At 50.2% G+C, this 17320-nt stretch overlaps 1 protein-coding gene across 11 annotated transcripts in view; it reads left to right on the top strand.

Annotated features, from left to right (window-relative positions):
* The window catches only part of SIPA1L3 (signal induced proliferation associated 1 like 3), a 241749-nt gene that overhangs the window by 146176 nt on the left and 78253 nt on the right, over nucleotides 1-17320 (top strand). For all 11 annotated transcript variants that reach the window (XM_060085448.1, XM_060085446.1, XM_060085449.1 and 8 more), the window contains exons 4-7: nucleotides 2850-2980; nucleotides 11158-11346; nucleotides 12532-12706; nucleotides 14788-14891. In XM_060085448.1, the coding sequence (XP_059941431.1) occupies nucleotides 2850-2980; nucleotides 11158-11346; nucleotides 12532-12706; nucleotides 14788-14891 (599 nt within the window). The remainder of the gene's footprint in view (nucleotides 1-2849; nucleotides 2981-11157; nucleotides 11347-12531; nucleotides 12707-14787; nucleotides 14892-17320) is intronic.

The following is a 17320-nucleotide window of genomic DNA, read 5'->3' as shown; positions in this document are numbered from 1 at the left end:
CCGTAGTGCAGAGACCACAAACCCAGGCAGCCTCGGGGACCAGGCAGGAGACAATAGAGGGAAGCAAACCAGGCAGGGGCTGCACAAAGGGCAGCTCCTGCTCAGCTCCAGCTCACTGTTGTCATCAGGAAGTATAGACAAGCTCAGTGTTGCCAGCCTTTCCAATTTTTCTAGATTCTCCTGAAATTCAGATTTTTTAATATGGATTCTCCTATATCAATTCAGAATTGAATTGATATAGTAACAGGCTTAAAACAACATAGAAGTTTATCTGTCTCACATAAAGAAGTCTGGAGATGTGCAGCCCAGGACTGGTATGGTTACTCCTCAGAAACAGTGGAATGCCAGCCTTAGTGCATGGCCTCTGAGCCCTCAGGGTGGTCTCCTGGTCCAGAATGGCTGCTGGAGTTCCAGCCATCACATCCATGTTTCCAGGCAAAGAAAAGGAGGAAAGGATTCGGGCGAAATGTCAAGTCAGCACCCCTACCTTTTTTTTTTTTTTTTTTTTTCAAGTCAGCCCCTTTTAAAGAACATTCTCAGAAGTCCCAGCCAACTGCTTCTGGTTATTGGCCACACCTGTCTGCAAGGCAGGCTGAGAAATGTTAGTTTTTTAGGTAGACATAGCCCCTCCCTTTTCTTCCTCCAAGAACAGAGGGTTTCTCTTAAAATGAAAGAAGGGAAGAATAGGTAATGGATAGGCAGCCAGTACTCCACAGCAACTAGTTTAAAAAAATTTTTAAAGCAGTATCCTAGTCAAATACAACAAATGTCAACTAGATCGTCCAGAGTACAGTCTCCGGAGGTCCACCAGTGTTGGAGTCCGACAGCCCTGGGTTTGGGATGTCTTTTTCATAGCTTATTAGCTACGTGACACATTTTACCCCTTGGACTCCGTGTCCTCATGTGAGGAGCAGAGATGATTGTAGCAGCATCACCTGCCCAGAAACAAAATGACACAGAGACTGAAAATTAAGTGATGAAAAAAGGAGTTCAGACAGTCACTAACCAAGAGAAAACTGGTGAGGTGACATCAGTATCACACAAAATAGATTTCAAGGCTAAAAGCATTTGTTAGAAGACCCAAAAGGGCCATTTCTTATTGACTTTTTAAAAATTTACCAAGAAACTGTAATAGTTGTGAACGTTTGTATACCTGGCAACCTGTTTGAGGGGTATATAAATAAAAAACTAATACAGCGACAGGGAGACATGAACAAATCCACAACCCATGGGAGAAGTTGACAGGGTCCCTCTTTGAAATTGACGAATCCAGTAGCCAGAAAGTAAGGCTGAGAGGATTTGAAACCTGGTTTTGCATTTATATTATATTAATTTTCTACCTAACCAACAGAGAACACATCCTTTTCAACTTGCACGTAGGAATACCTACACGGAAGGACTGTGGTTAGGATCAAATAAGATTGTACATCAAAACAGTTCATCATCAGGCAGATAGTGAGTACTTATCATGGAGCATTAAAAAGAAGCTTTTCTTTCAAAAAATGATTTCTTTGTGGCCCTGGAAACTCATAAATAAGTTAGTCATTGGTCAGTGTTTATTGATTGCCTATTTTATGCTAAGACCGCAAGGTACTGGGTATGCATTGGCGGAAAACAAAACAGATCCTGCAGCTGTTTCAGGAATGAACTGATATCTGTGGAGCACACTTATTCTGTTCTCTGACCAGCTGGGGAGATTGTTTAACCCACTGCAGGTGGTGTTCTTATTGGGACCATTAATTAACACACATTTGATCCTTAGATAAGCCTTTGATTCACCAAGAGCACCTCATGAGCATAGGAACCAACATTTAAATATTGAGAGCGCTGGGGTGGGAAGGAATTTCTGGCAGTGCGTAGCTGCTGACTTCATGGACTTGAGACAGACTGCTGGTAGGCATCTACCACAAGCAGGAGATACTTGGGTTATATATCAGTTAGAACTGTTTGCCTGGAAGGATTATAAGACAGCAGCATGTTTTTTTTAAAAGGGGAGACAGCTGTCATTTTGGGGAGAGAACAGGAGATTTCCTCTGTGACTTGTTAAAGACTGTCACCATAAGGAAAAAAAAGAGTAGTGTTTAAGTTTCCTACGTCTATAGACATACGGTTAGGTAAAGGTGACGCTTGGGGACTGGAATCATGGTCCTTTTCTGTGACAAACATCATGCCCTGGGGGTAGTACTAGCCAGCACATCTCATGTGCTTACTCTGTGCCCAGCCCTGTGCTGAGTGCTCCATGCTTATTAACCTATTTAGTCCATACAACCGGCTGAGAGAGGGGTCCATCCTTCCTGATACCATTGTACTGATGAGAATGCCATCAAGCGACTTGGGCCACACATCTAATGAGTCCAGGGCCCGGATTTCAGCCGGGCAGAAGCCTCTCTAGACTAGAATCTAACCCCTTCACGAGGGCTAATTGGCAGCTAAGCTGCTGAACATTTGCAAATATGGGATAATCACAGCGAAGCCAGGTTTATAACATGGCACGCACTGCACTAAGCGTTTGTTGTTCGTAGCCTCATTTCACTCTCACATCGGCTCTATGAATCATGGGTAGCGTGAGGGCCCCCCATTTCCCAGATGAGAGCACTGAGACAGGAAATTTCTGTGACTGGCAAGGGAGTATAGTAAGGTGGGCTTTATAACCTCTTACGGTCTCTCCATTGAGTGTGGTCGTGACCAGCCATGAGGTTTGTGTGACCAGGATCCCAAGAGCCTGCACAAGCGCCCTGCACGGGTTGCACAAGAGCCTTCCCCGGCTGTCCTCTCAGCAGGCCTGCCGTGGGACGTCACCCCTCCTTCCCAGAGAGCTGACTCTGAGCTCTCCTGCTCTTCCCTCTCAGAGCATGCCAATTACTTTGGCGTGGACGAGAAGCTGGGACCAGTGGCCGTGAGCATCAAACGGGAGAAGCTGGAGGACCACAAGGACCACGGGCCTCAGTACCAGTACAGGATCATCTTCCGGACCCGCGAGGTAGGTCCCGTTGCTATTGTTATTATTACATAAATCACAGCCACTCACATCTATGAGCCCTTACTCTGTGCCAGGTTCTGTGGGCAAGGGCTTCCCCTGTTTTAACTCGTAATCCTTCCAACAGCCTCAGGAGAGCAATCCTGCCAGTCTCCCCATTTTACAGAAGGGAAGACTGAGTCTCAGAAACATGTCTGAAATCAGTGACTAAGTGGCCAGGATTGGAATCCAGTGTGTCTGACTGCAGAGCCCAAGATTCTGACATTTGCAAAAGATTAACTGTGATGAGTATAAAAAATAAAGGGAGAGATATAGGGGATTCTTTCAGGATTGTGAGATGCCCTGCAGAGTGGAAAGGAGAATTAAGGCAGCAAGTCTCGGGCAGGGCAGGAATTGGGGAAATCTCAGCAGCAGGCACTGCTGTTGACGTTGATCAGCTCAAAACAGTCCCAGCCTGCCTACTTTCATTCAGAATAGAGGATCCCATTGTCCTGGCTTGGTCAGAGGTCTCCCCTTGGAATAAATGTCAGCTGTGGCTAGGGAACAAGGCCCGTTGGGGGCACCCTGCTCGATTAGGACTCTTAAGGTGTAAGTGGCAGAAGTCTACTTCTGTCTGGTTTAAGCCAGAAATAGAACTCATTGGTTCATGTAACTGCAAATCCAGGGGTAGGAATGGCTTCAGGCATAGCTGGCCCCAGGCACTCAAATGATGTCACCGGAACTCTGCCTCCTTATCTCTCCTGCTCAGCTGGCTCTGCTGCTTTTTGCATTGTGAATGTCATCCTCTTCTGCTACCAACAAGCTCTCTCCATGTCATGGGAAAATGGGGACCGGCTGCTCAAATCTTTTCCATCTTTATACTTTCTCCTCCACGTTCCTATCTGCTGAATCTCTGGGAAGGACTCTTGATTGGCTCTGCTTGGATCACAAGCCTGGGCCAGTCACTGTTGTCAGGGATGATAGAGCACTCTGTCTAGATCTAGGACATGTGCTCCACCCTGGGTCCAGGGGCCAGGCTGGGCACTGTGATCGACAGTTCTGTTAGAGCCACCCACAGGTGGTGGTAGGGGGGCGGTTCCTCAGCAGAAGGTTGGGGAGCTAGGCCAGTAGAAACGATAGAGACTTCCAAAAGACCTCAAAGGAAGACCTCTTCAGAAAAGGAGCAATCGTCAGCTGGGCAGGCCCCCAAAATGGACCTCCCTCAGCCCTGCATTACCTCATCCCCCCTTGGGCCTGGGCTTTTGCACAGACATGGGAGCCCAACAGGCAGGCACTGCCAGGGAGTTTGGATGTGGCGTCGGCCGATCCTGGACCTCATCCAGACCGGCAGATGCTGCACCGAGGGCTGTAGCCGCATCCCCTCGCAAAGACCTTCCTGCTGAGGGGGAATGAGGTGATACAGCTGGCGGCGTAGGGGAGGCAGCCCCCCCGAAACTTTGTGCCCCAGATCACAGGTGGTCAGCGGCCCCTGAGTCTCCCCAGCACCCTCCTCCTTCCCTCTCCTCACCTTTCTGGCCAGATGAGCACCAGGGCAGAATGTGAGGTGACAGCTCACACTGTACCCAAGTGTCGTATGACATGTGGGGAGCTGCCAGGTGAAAGGACAACAGCAATCATATACTAATCAATAATATTACAGCTGCCGTTACATTGCAGATTTATTCAACGCTGTGTGTCAGGCATTTTCTACACTGATTCTGTATGTTCACTCACTTAAACGTCGTGACAGTTCTATGATGAAGGCACTAGAGTCCCCATTTACAAATGATGAAACAGGTGCAGAAAGGTTAAGGGACCTCCGTGAGTGACGGGACGAAGTGGCGGCCCACGTTCCAGCCCCCGCTCGGCCGCCTCTGGGATTCCACTGACTTGGCCCACACTGCATATCAGACCCATTCAAGAGTTACGAACTCAACTTAATGCCAGCATTTTATGTTATTGCTTTTGTTGTTGTTTTAAATGAAAACAGAATATGTAGAATGATTTTTTTTTTTTTTTAATACCAGACTTTGTTGTAGGTACTGAGAGTCGTGAGACTCTAGTGTGGAGATGCTAGGTCACGGGATAATGTTTTGCTGTGGTTCCTATTCAGTAGGTTGGAAACTGGCTTGGTGCCATTCCTGGCTCGGTGCCATTCCTGGCTCGTTCCTGCTTCCGTTCACTTCCCACCCCCAGCGCCCACAGACTAGCCTCCGATCCACCCCAGGCTGGGGACAGGGGCTTCGCAGCTCAGGGGCACAGGCCTGGGGTTCATCCACTCCACGGAGATTCACTCAGCACCACCACCGGCCAGCCCTGTGCTGGGCACTGAGGAAACAGTGTAAATAAGGCAGCAGAGATGCTCATGGGACTGCATTTTTGCTGCGGAGGCAGACAATACATAGATACTCTTGTAAATTATACTACGTGGTACGTGATGACAAGGTGGAAAGTAAAGCAAGGAAGACAGATAAGTGCGGGGGTGGTAAGATTTTTTAGACAGGATTGTCAAGGGAGGTGTCACTCGGAAGGGAACATTTGAGTAAAAGACCTGAAGAAGATGAGAGGAGCCATGTGGACATCTGGAAGAGCGTTCCAGACACAGGGAACATCCAGTGCAAAGGTCCTGAGGCAGGACCAGGCCTGGCACAGTCACTCAGCAGCTATGAAACCTTGGGCACGTGGCTTCTTCTCTCAGAGCCTCTGTTTCCCCCATGGGAATCCCACTCTCACAGGACCATAGTGTGGGCTTGGTGAGGTTGCCCATATAAAATAGGCAGTGCTGGGCCTGGCACTTGGGGAGAGCCCAGTGAGGATAGCCATCGGGAGAGGTCTCAGTTTCCTGTCCCCTTGTCACATTCAGTCAGCCCTGTTGACTTTTGGCCCACCGTGAGGTTCACGGCCACAAGCAGGCCTTTCTCTGCCCTCACACACATGCAGGCCACACGTGTACTCAGTCCTGGCCCCAGCCCCTTGCAGAGCTGCCTATTGGGCACTACGGCCTGAGGACCTCGTCATCCTGTCATCTGGAGGTAGGGGCAGTGGCCAACAGGGTTTGCCTTGCCCCTTCCTAAGGCCTTCCTGCCATGGAGGCAGAGAGTCACATAACCCAAAAGTAGTAATGACAGTAGTAATAAGAATAGCTAACACTTGTAGCACATATTCCTGCCAGGCACTCTTCCAAGTGTTTTATATGCATTGACCCTTCAGATTCTCTCAGTAGTCCCATGATGTGGGTCCCATTCCCCCCATTCTACAGATGAGGACTCTTGAGGCCTAGGGCTGTCACTCGTCAGGGTCCCCCCGTGGCAGAGCCAGGATATGAACCCAGACTGCCTGTGTCCCCAGCCCGTGCTCTTAACCACTCACCACTCCCTGTGGGGTTGAGTTTGTATTCTGGCTCTGGGAACAGACAGCTTGGGGTTCGGTTGGGTTCTGCCACTCACTCGTCTTGTGAGCTCAGGCAGATAGCTTTATCCCTGGATGCCTCAGTTTCTTCATCTGTAAAATAGACTTCGTACTGTTTGTTCCTTGTGTCCTGGAAAGGCGGGAAGGTTCTCCTGGACCGGCACGCACAGGTGGTATAGCACAAGGCTGCAGGGTAGTGAGTGCTCTGAGCGGCAGATATTGTGATGACGCTGCTGTCGTGCTGTCACTGTTTCCCGAAAGGTCAGAGGGCCTTTCTGGGGAGCGAAGGTTCAGCTTGTGGTCAGAGTTCTGCCCTTCTCCTGTCTACACACACGTCTCGGGCTCCAGTTAACCAAGGCAGGGGGGCCAGAGCGAAGGGCCCAGGCTGTTTTCCAAGCCAGCCGGCTGGCCTGCCCCAGATGGCCGCCCCCGGCCGCCAAGCAGACCGAGTGGGCTCACATCTCCCAGCAGATGGGATGGGAGTGTTGGCAGCTCTGAGCCTCCCGCTGGGGCGGGAACAGACTGGAGTTGGGCTTCAGGACCACACGCCGAAACATCAGCCCCACCCACCCTGAGCCTGGACAGGACAAGCTCCAGGCCAGGGCCGCCCTGTCCTGAGCCCCTTGCCGGCAGAACACAAGGGATGCCAACTAGCCAGGGACTCTGGCCCAGCAGGCTCGGTGGGTTCCCTTTGGCCCCAAGTATGAGTTTTTGACAGCCTTAGTTTTGTTAGGGTTAGAGGTTTAGATTTTTTTTTCTTTCTTTACTGAAAAAGTAACAGTCACTCATTAAGAATTTAAACAGTATATATGTATACAAAGTAGAAAAGGAAGAATCTTGTATTAACTGAAAAAAGCAAGTGTAGTAGAGAACCTCATCTGGGACCTCACTTGTGTTCAGTAGGCACCAATGATTGTGTGATGTAATCTCCAAAGCATACTGTTAAGTGGGGGAAAAACAAACTGTAGCTTCCTATTAAGGTTAAATTTTCTTTAAATTTTTAACTACACATATGGCTTTGTGTAAAAACATTCAACGTGTGTAATGTGATAATGGCTAACACATATATTGAGTGCTCACCGTATGCCAGATACAGTGGTAAAAAAGCACTGTACATGGATTATCTTACTGAATCTTTATAACCCTTTGCGACAGGCACTGTTATTCCCCATTTTATAGATAAGGGAACAGGCACAGAGAAATTCAGCAGCTTGCCCAGAGTCACACAGCTAGAGAAGGGGTTAGAGCCGGGATTTGAACCGAGGCAGACTGACTCCCAAGTGACCTCCCAGGAAGAGCTCTTGGAGGGTGGACGCAGCACAGGGGAAGGCAGGGATGCATCTGAGTCGGTAAGCTGGTGGAGAACAACCTGTGCTGATGGGAACCTCCTTGCTGATGTGGCCCTGAATCCCTTTCACAGCTCAGTGAGATGATGCCAGATGTCATCAAGGGTCAGAGCACACAGGGTCTCGCAGCCTGAGCAGCGAGTGTAGTTTTGTTTGGTTTTGTTTAAAGGCAAGGGTGTGTTTTTTTTTGAATTTTTCTTTTGGCTGTGTCGAGTTTTAGTTGCAGCACGCGGGATGTTCATTGAGGCATGCAGGATCTTTCATTGCGGCGTGCGGGCTTTTCTCTTCTCTAGTTGTGTGCAGTTCTAGGGCATGTGGGCTCTGTAGTTGTGGCACACAGGCTCCAGAGCACGTGGGCTCTGTGGTTTGCGGCAGGTGGGCTCTCTCGTTGAGGCATGCAAGCTCAGTAGTTGTGGCGTGTGGGCTTAGTTGCCCCGTGGCATGTGGGATCTTAGTTCCCTGACCAGGGATCGAACCCGCGTCCCCTGCATTGTAAGGCGGATTCTTTACCACTGGACCACCAGGGAAGTCCTGCGAGTGTAGATTTTATTGGGAGAGAGATGGCACGCTGTCAGCAGGTTCTGCACAGAGGAGAGACACGATCTGACTCAAGCTGCTGCGGGAAGAATGGACTGGCGTGGGGGCGGGGGGCAGGTGCAGGGAGACCAGGAAAAGGCTGCTGTCACAGTCCAGGTAGGACATGATGGTGGACAGGACCAGGTGGAGGGCAGAGGTGGCCACACGTTGCAGCCTGCCAGTGCCCTACTTATTATCGCCAGCAGAGAAGGAAAAGCTGGGAGCTTTTCAAGTAGTGGCTTTTGGTCAAGTCTTCAGAGCCAAAAATGTGACGGTAGGCCACCTGTCTCGAGTGTGGAAGAGAATGAGGATTTCTGGTCCACGCTGTCTCTTGGCCCCAGCAGAGGGCACTGTGGGGCAGTGTCAGCAGGATAGAAAGGCGCTGATCCTGTTGGTGCATTAATCGAAATTCACAATCCCAGGGCCCCCCAGATTGGCAGGGCAGAGCATCCATATTACAGTTTTTCGTGATGTATTTCAAGACTGTCCTGCTTATCCTAAGAGAGATTTGTTTATTAATTCCCAAAGCCAGAACTGGGAACTCCCAACCATGAGATCATTCATTCCTAACACGCGTGCCTCTTGCCCAGGTCCTGTTTGGCAGGGTTAGGCTGTATGCTTAGAGGCAGTGTCATGACACGTCATTTTTGCCATCTCTTGCATCTGTTGACTTGGGGTGAGCGTGTTTTTCCAGTTAACGCTGATCCTCCCTAGTCTTTAAACCGTAGCCCCAAGTGTATTTTGGGTGCAATCCCCTTGGGGGAGGATTTTTTTCCCTGTCTTGCTGCAGACTAGGGAGTCTTCTTGCTGTGGTGCTGGAGCTGCTGTGCCTCACCCAGAGCACAGCAGAGCCTGGCGACCAGCAGCACAGCGTAGATGGAAGCCTGAGCTAGTGATAGTGAGGACGGGAAGCAGCAGGGGCTCTCAGACAGGGCTGGCGGGGTGTAAATTGGTACAACCACTTGGAAAACGATTTGGCAGTTCAGTAAAATTGAAGATTAACATGCCTGGTGACTCAGCAATTTCTCTCCTAGGTATAAACCCAGACGAAAATGTGTCCATGTGCACTAGGAGATGCTTTCGTGAATGTTCCTAACAGCACTGCTCACAGTTGTCAAACGCTGGAAGCAGTTTCCAGCTCATCAGCAGTAGGATGGATTAAATCCATTGTGGTAAAAACGTCAGCCTCTTACTGCCACATGGTCGTATCTCACATCCATAACATTGAGAGAAAGAAGCCAGATAGAAAAGAACACAAACGACATGAAGCTCAGAAGCAGGCAGAAATAAATTATGGTGTGAAAAGTCAGGATAGGGTTGCCGTTAGGGAGGTGGGAAGGGGCACGAAAGAGTTTCCAGAGGCTAGTAATGTGTTTCTTGGTCTGGGTGGTGATACCTAGGTATTCACTCTGTGATAATTCCTTGAGCTGTACTTATATGTGTTGTCTACTTTTCTGTATATGGATTATATTTCACAGTTAAAAAACAATTTCAAAGAGAGAAATCATGAGCTTTGGAGACGTCAGACCTGGGTTGGAATCCTGGTTCAGCCACTTAGCTGTGGTGACCTTGGCTAAGGCACCTAACCTCTTACAGCTTCAGTTTTCTTATCTGTAAAATGGAGATCGTAAAATTTCCTCTGAACAGACCTATACCTAGATAACTGCTATCATTCCTGGAATACAGTGCAGTGAACTGTGCCTTCATAAATGTGACTCGTTATTAAGACGTATCTGTTAGAAATTGCTTTGTCTGCAAAGTAACAGAAAACATGACTAACAATAGCTAAAACAAATATGGTGTTATTTTAATTATCTAACAGGAAGTCTGGGGGTAGGCAATAGCAGGACATGACGTCTGTGTAATTTTTTTTGTTGTTGTCTCTTTACTTATGATCACAGGATGGCTTCCACAGCTCCAAACATCTTATCCTTGTACTAGTGTCCTTATAAAAAATGGGCAGGTGGAAAGGGGCTTTCCTTTTACCAGGGAAGAAAATCTGCTCTAGGCATCCTCCCCAAGCTGAATTCCATCCCATCTCATTGCCTGGAACTAGTCATGTAGCTAACTGTAGGAAAAACTTGGAAAGCAACATCTGCGAAAGGGGAATGAGATGGCCATGATTGGCTTGACTCAAGGTTTTCAACCCTGGCTGCACATCAGAATCACCTGAGTAGTATTAAAAGAGACAGAGAGAGAGAGTGAGTGTGTGTGTGTAAGTATACAAATATACAAATATGTAAGTGTGTGTATACATACATACGTGCATGTATACATACAAGTCTGGGCCCCACCACAGACCAGCCGAGTCAGAACCATTGGTGGTGATTTTATCAGGAAACCAGGTTGAAAACCAGTGTCACAATTCAAGATCCAAGATGGTACTGGTGTCCGGGGCAGGCAGGTGTTTTACATAGGAGCTTATGGTAATAAGTGTACAGATAATATTATTCTGATAATGACAGTAAGAGTGTTTGTTTGAGTGTCTACATTGTGGAGCTTGTTTTATTCATTATACCTCTTATTACCTGACATAATCCATCTCCTCCCCGGCACGTCAGCTCCAGGAAGACAGGGGTCTTTCTTTTTTCATCATTCGTTGAACAAATGAAGGATGTTCCATCCACTGTCTCATTTAGTTCTCCCAACAGTCCTTGGAAGCTGAGGCTCACAGATAGGCAGTCACTTGGTCAAGAACACACAGCCAGGAGGCAGCAAGTTCAAGTTGGTCCAGACCTAGTGCTTTCTGGCCCGAGAGCCCAGGCTACTAACCATCCCACATGTCACTTTGAGAACAGGACACCCTCATGTGCTCTCATCCCTTCCCGAGTCCTGAGAGCCTCCTAATGTTCCCTCCTCTCCCTCGAGCAGCTCACCACCCTGCGTGGCTCCATCCTGGAGGACGCCACACCCACAGCTATGAAGCATGGGACAGGGCGGGGCCTGCCCCTGAAGGACGCCCTGGAGTATGTCATCCCCGAGCTCAACATCCACTGCCTGCGGCTGGCTCTCAACACTCCCAAGGTGACGGAGCAGCTGCTGAAGCTCGACGAGCAAGGGGTGAGCCGGGGACCAGGGAGGGGGGTGGGGGGCACTGGGGCAGCAGCCTGCAGCCCCACTCCCGGTACCTCCTTCTGTCTTGGTCACTTGTTTTTTTTCTCCAAAGAACAGAAACCCACTCAGGTTAGTTCCAGTAAAAGCAGTGGTCTCCTATCAAATTCTAGGGATACCAAGAGCCAGAATGTGACTGGGTCTTAGGAGGGAAATAGTCTAGGAACAAAACAGCCACCAGGTTCCCGTGTGTGTGTGCGTGCTCCCTCTCCCTCACTGCACACTGCCTCCCTCTGCTTCTCTGGCCCTCCCACAGCTCACAGAATTACTGTTAGGGTTATAGGCACATGCAGGCCCCAGTTAGCTGACTCTCAGTCCCAGGAGAGCCTCTGACTGGCCCACACTTAGGTCACGTGACTGTCGAAGGTCCAGTCACCAGTGAACAGAGGAATCAGGGATACATAAAACAAACATGGAGGACTTCCCTGGTGGTGCAATGATAAGAATCTGCCTGCCAACGCAGGGGACACGGGTTCGAGCCCTAGTCCAGGAGGATCCCACGTGCCACGGAGCAACTAAGCCCACGCGCCACAACTACTGAGGCTGTGCTCTAGAGCCCATGAGCCACAACTACTGAGCCTGCGAGCCACAACTACTGAAGCCCACGCTCCTAGAGCCTGTGCTGTGCAATGAGAGAAGCCACCACAGTGAGAAGCCCACGCACCGCAACGAAGAGTAGCCCCTGCTCGCCTCAACTAGAGAAAGCCTGCGCACAGTAACGAAGACTCAACGCACCAAAAATAAATAAATAAAATTAATTAATTAAAAAAAGAAAAAACATGGTTATCAAGGGCTCATCCCCTAAAAAACAATGTTGACTAGACTGAGTCCTCCAGAATTTCCTTTTGCAGAACCTTAGCCAGGTCCAGTCCACCTACTGTGGGAAGCCGGCCAAGGTCTTTCCCTTGAGAGAATGGCGGCACCAGCACCTTGTTGTGCCTCCCTGGAATGGCAGGGTGGGAGAGGGACAACTGGGATGTGCCCCCCTGCTTTTTTTCTTCTCTGGCTGTGGCACTGAATTCCTGTGTGACCCCGGCAGCTCCCCGGGCTCCACGCCCGAGAGAGCCTGCTTTGTTCCGTGCCCCCCTCCATTCTGCCTGGCCTGCCTCCCTGATGCCGCTCTTGCCTCTGCAGCTCTGCCGGAAACACAAAGTGGGCATCCTCTACTGCAAGGCCGGCCAGAGCTCGGAGGAGGAGATGTACAACAACGAGGAGGCCGGGCCGGCCTTTGAGGAGTTCCTATCCCTCATCGGAGAGAAGGTCTGCCTGAAGGGCTTCACCAAGTACGCCGCCCAGCTGGACGTCAAGAGTAAGTGGCAGTGGCGGGTGGCCTTGCGGGGGGAGCAGGGTGGGTCCCAACTGCACACTCATCCCCTGAGCTAAGGCCCAAAGGCCTGGTGACACCCAGGTGAGGACTCCAGGCGACGGGAGCTCGAGGACTCCGTCGTTGGGAGTGCAGGCAGTGCAGCCACTCTGGACAGCAGTACCTCATTCTAGTAGAGCCTGAAGACTCACTTGCTTTGTGTGTCAGCCCTTGCGCTCCTAGACACGTCCTCTGAGATCCTGTGCACGTGTGTGCTGGGAGACGTCCTGAGGGGTCATAGCCACAGACGTCTGCATGGTGCCCAGTGTGCACAAGGACTCCGGGGTATACAGTGCTCCTGGTCAGTGTCCCCAACTAACAGGAAGGGCTGCCATGGCCTCACAGCCACCTGGAGGTCACCTGGCTCTGGCATTGGCCAACCAAGGCGTCAGTGACCTCACCTGTCAAAGCTTTTCCCCTAGAATGGAAGCCCACAAGAATAGGGATTCCTCGGTCTGTTTTACTGCTGTTTCCGCTGCACCTACAGTTAAATAAAGCTGGTGGACCTCAGTGCTCAAAAAGGCCAAGGAGTAGGCTTCCAGGGGTGAGTGTGACACCCTGGAGTTACTTGCAGTGCAGTTTGTGGGTTCACTCACGCGTCCAGCAAAAACAGCCTCCTGGCTGTCCTCCCTGGGCAGGAAGGAGCAGTTCAAGATGATAGGAGCACATATGAGGAACCCAGCCTCATGTGGGGGCTGGGCCTCAAGAACATGGCATGTGACCCGAGAGAGATGAGTTGGAATAAAATAGGCAAAGAGGGAGCAGGAAGTGCGTTCCAGGGAGAAAGAACAGCATGTGCAAAAGCCCTGAGGTCTAAAGGCTGTTGTTCAGGGAATTAATGTGAAGGAGAAAGTGAGGGAGGCAGGCGGGGGCCTCACCATGCAGGACCTTTAGGGCTAAAGATTAGGGATTTGGGTCTGTTTCCTATGAGAATTTTGAAACTCATAAGAGGCAGCATTGAATACTGTTAAGGAAACACTCTGGAGTCAGATAGCCTGAGTTCCAGTCCAGACGCCACCACTCACTGAAGTGTGCGTGACCTTGGGCAAGTCACTCCCTCCCTGTGCCTCAGTTTCCCCCATGGAGCCCCTAATCAGGTGTTTCTCCCTGGTCATAACGCCCTCCCATTAAAGATGAACAGTATTCTGACTCTTATGATTATCATTTCCTTCTTTTCGTCATAGTTTTGCCATCTTCATGTGCATCTCTAAATAATATAATTCGTTTTGCCTGTTTGACAACATAATGTGAATGGAATCATACGGTTTGTGCTCCTTGTGTCTGGCCATTGTATTCTTGGGATTTGCCCATGTGGTGGCTGTGACTCATTTCTTTTCACGGCCATGTACTTTTCCACAGTATGAACTGTTTATCTATTCCTTGGACTAACATTTGGAGGATACTTGTACCCATATTCCGGGGCATCTGTGTACAATTTCTCTAGGCTGTGATCCTAGGAGATGAAGTGCTGGGTCATCAATTCAGCCTATCTTCAGGTTCAGTCGATCTTACTAAAGAGTTTTCCAAGGTGGTTGTACCAATTTACACACCTGACCAGCCACACAGAGGGTTCCAGTTGCTCCACATCCCCACCAGCCCTTGGCACTGTCAGACCCTTAAATGTTTACCAGTCTGGTGGGTGCTTAATGTACGGTTTCCTTTTTATCTAAATTTACTGGATTTTAAAGGGTGGAGTTAAGTGAAAACATCAAGTTAAAAACTAACACAGGGCTTCCCTGGTGGCGCAGTGGTTGAGAGTCTGCCTGCTGATGCAGGGGATGTGGGTTCGTGCCCCAGTCCGGGAAGATCCCACATGCCGCGGAGCGGCTGGGCCCGTGAGCCATGGCCGCTGAGCCTGCACGTCCAGAGCCTGTGCTCCACAATGGGAAAGGCCACAACAGTGAGAGGCCCGCGTACCGAAAAAAAAAAAAAAAAAAAAAAAAAAAAACTAACACAGATGGCATGTGGGATATGGCAGGAGCCCAGGGGTTTTGGAGACGTGGTGCTAACTGGTGTTTCTCTTTCAGCTGACTCCACGGGAACCCACTCCCTCTACACGACGTACCAGGACTATGAGATCATGTTCCACGTCTCCACCCTGCTCCCTTACACCCCCAACAACAGGCAGCAGGTCAGTGGGGCCCAGGGTGGGGGCCCCAAGTGACTTCCGGTGGGTGCACAGCTGAACCCACGGCGCTGTCCCTCCCCACAGCTGTTAGCTGGCTGCCTGCCCGGCACTGGCTCTCCTGGCACCATCCTGTGCAGCACGTGGAGGCCTTTGGCCCTGGAGACCCTCTGCATCATGGTCTCATCACCTGGGGGTTGGAGACTAGGTCAGGTGTCATTCACTGTCAGTTTTCTTCTGTTTCCTTGGCCATCCTGCTACCCCAACTCCCCTCAAGAGTCTCTTGAGTCACCAGGGATCCTATGGGGAAAAAAAAAGTGAATCAGTCAACATTATTTCAACTGCAAGTGATAGAAGCACAAATCAAACTGGCAAAAGCAAAAAATGGGATTTACTGGGTTAGGTAATTCTCAAGTACTGGGAGGGGGCTAGCTTTAGGTATGGCTGGATCCAGGAGCTCAAACAATGTTAGGAATTCTTTGCATTTCTCACCTCTGCTTTTCTTCATAGTGGCCTTATTCACAGATCTTCCCAAGTAGTGCAGAGTCGCCCCCCAGCAGCCCTCGCCTTACATCCCACCAGCTTTGCTACCATGGGAGAAAGAGAGCTGTGCCTTGCAGAAGTCCCAGAAATGTTTCAGGAATGAATCTCATTGGACCACTCACTTGCCAGGCCCAGGGCAGGGATGGAATGGGCTGATTGGCCAAGCCTGAAGGACATGCCCACCCCTAGAGAGGGCGAGTGAGGTCAGCTCAGCTTGAAACGTTGACAGAGATCAGGGAGGTGCTTTCCCAAAGGGGATGGACACGGCTGCCAGAAGGAGGAGGAGGAGGTGCTAGGTGGGTGCAACAGCTGACGCCCACTGCCAGGAGCCTCCTCACCTGGACACGCCGTGCATGCTCAGTCTGGGAGCAGTTTCTAATGAACAGAAACCCCACAGACTTATGGTTTAGTGTATGTATTTTTTTCCATTGGTACAGGTGATGTTGTAGATTTTACTGGCCGAAAATGGTCAAATATCGGTGATTTCAGAAGGTTCACCTAATAGCAGCTGTAAGAGCATTGCTGTCATTAGGCCTGGGTTGGAGTTCTTTCTCTGCCACTTCCTAGCTGTGTAATCTCACCTCCCTGAGCCTCAGATCCCTCCTCTGTAAAATGGGCGGAATGATAGCACCCATGTCTCAGGGTCATTGGGAAAGGACCCTGCACTCATGCATGAAACTGGGGCTTGAGTCAGGGCCCGACACGGGAGGCGCACAGGAAGCAGACAGAAACCTACTCCTGGAACTCTGGGAGGCATGGTGGGGAAAGCTTGGGTTGTGGAGTCCAGCAGAAGTGGGTTCAAATCCTGGCTGTTTCCCTCCATGACTGTGTGACTTAGGGCAAGACGTTTAACCCCCGCGCACCTAACTTTTCTCATCGGTAAAAGGAGGTAGGATGAATTAATGCCTCACAGCCTTGTTGTAAAGATGAAACGAGGACTTCCCTGGTGGCACGGTGGTTAAGAATCCGCCTGCCAATGCAGGGGACACGGGTTCTATCCCTGGTCCAGGAAGATCCCACGTCCCGTGCACCGCAACTACTTAGCCTGCGCTCTAGAGCCGGCGAGCCACAACCGCTGAGCCCACACACCCTAGAGCCCGCATGCAGCAAAGAAGACCCAGTGCAGCCCCAAAATAAATACATAAATAAATATTTTTTTTAAAAAAAGATGAAATGAGGTTGCAGCTTTCAGATGTGGACGTAAAATGCCTAGTACAGGGCCGGCCACAGTAAACGGGTACTTTATCTAGCAATTTAATTCAATCCAGTGTAAAACACACATAAAGAGCTAACTGTTCAACAGTGTGAGTTGTGCCAGCCTGTGTGACTGGATTTCACACCGCGGGCCACCTCATGTAGAGCTGCACGTGTCTCCCACCTGCGGACCTCACGTAGCCAACGGGGACTCCTAACAGTTACATGAAGACTAAACTTGTACAAATAAGAACAATGTAATTTCAGCAAACGAGTAAAATGTCGTGAGTACATCATCGCCTACAAAGATGACAGTTTTTCTCAGAGACCGTGACAGGCAGGGGAGAAAGGACAGGGCTCCTGTGGGCTGCTCTGAAGCCGCTGCCCCAGCCTTCTCAACTCAGGTGTCCGGGGAAGGGGCGGCGGCAGGGATGGGCCCTGCCAGCGGTCTCGGGTCTGACTCTGCCATTGTCTGTGAGCGTGGCCTTGAGCAGGTCGAAAGCCGCCAGCCCATGCGCTTCTCCAAGAGATGTTTCTTGAGCAGCTGCTGTGTGCCAGGCTCTGCTCTAGGCGCTGAGGATACAGCAGGGGGCAGCGAACAAAGCAGACAAAACCCTTGTTCTCATGGAGCTGACGTGGTAGTGGGAAAAGACAGACAAGAAACAAAGGGAAGAGGGGAAGCCGCTGTTCGCTAAGTG

This window comes from Mesoplodon densirostris, chromosome 19 (genome assembly GCF_025265405.1).
Source record: "Mesoplodon densirostris isolate mMesDen1 chromosome 19, mMesDen1 primary haplotype, whole genome shotgun sequence".
Lineage (NCBI taxonomy): Eukaryota > Metazoa > Chordata > Mammalia > Artiodactyla > Ziphiidae > Mesoplodon > Mesoplodon densirostris.
This window is presented reverse-complemented; position numbering and strand designations above follow the sequence as displayed.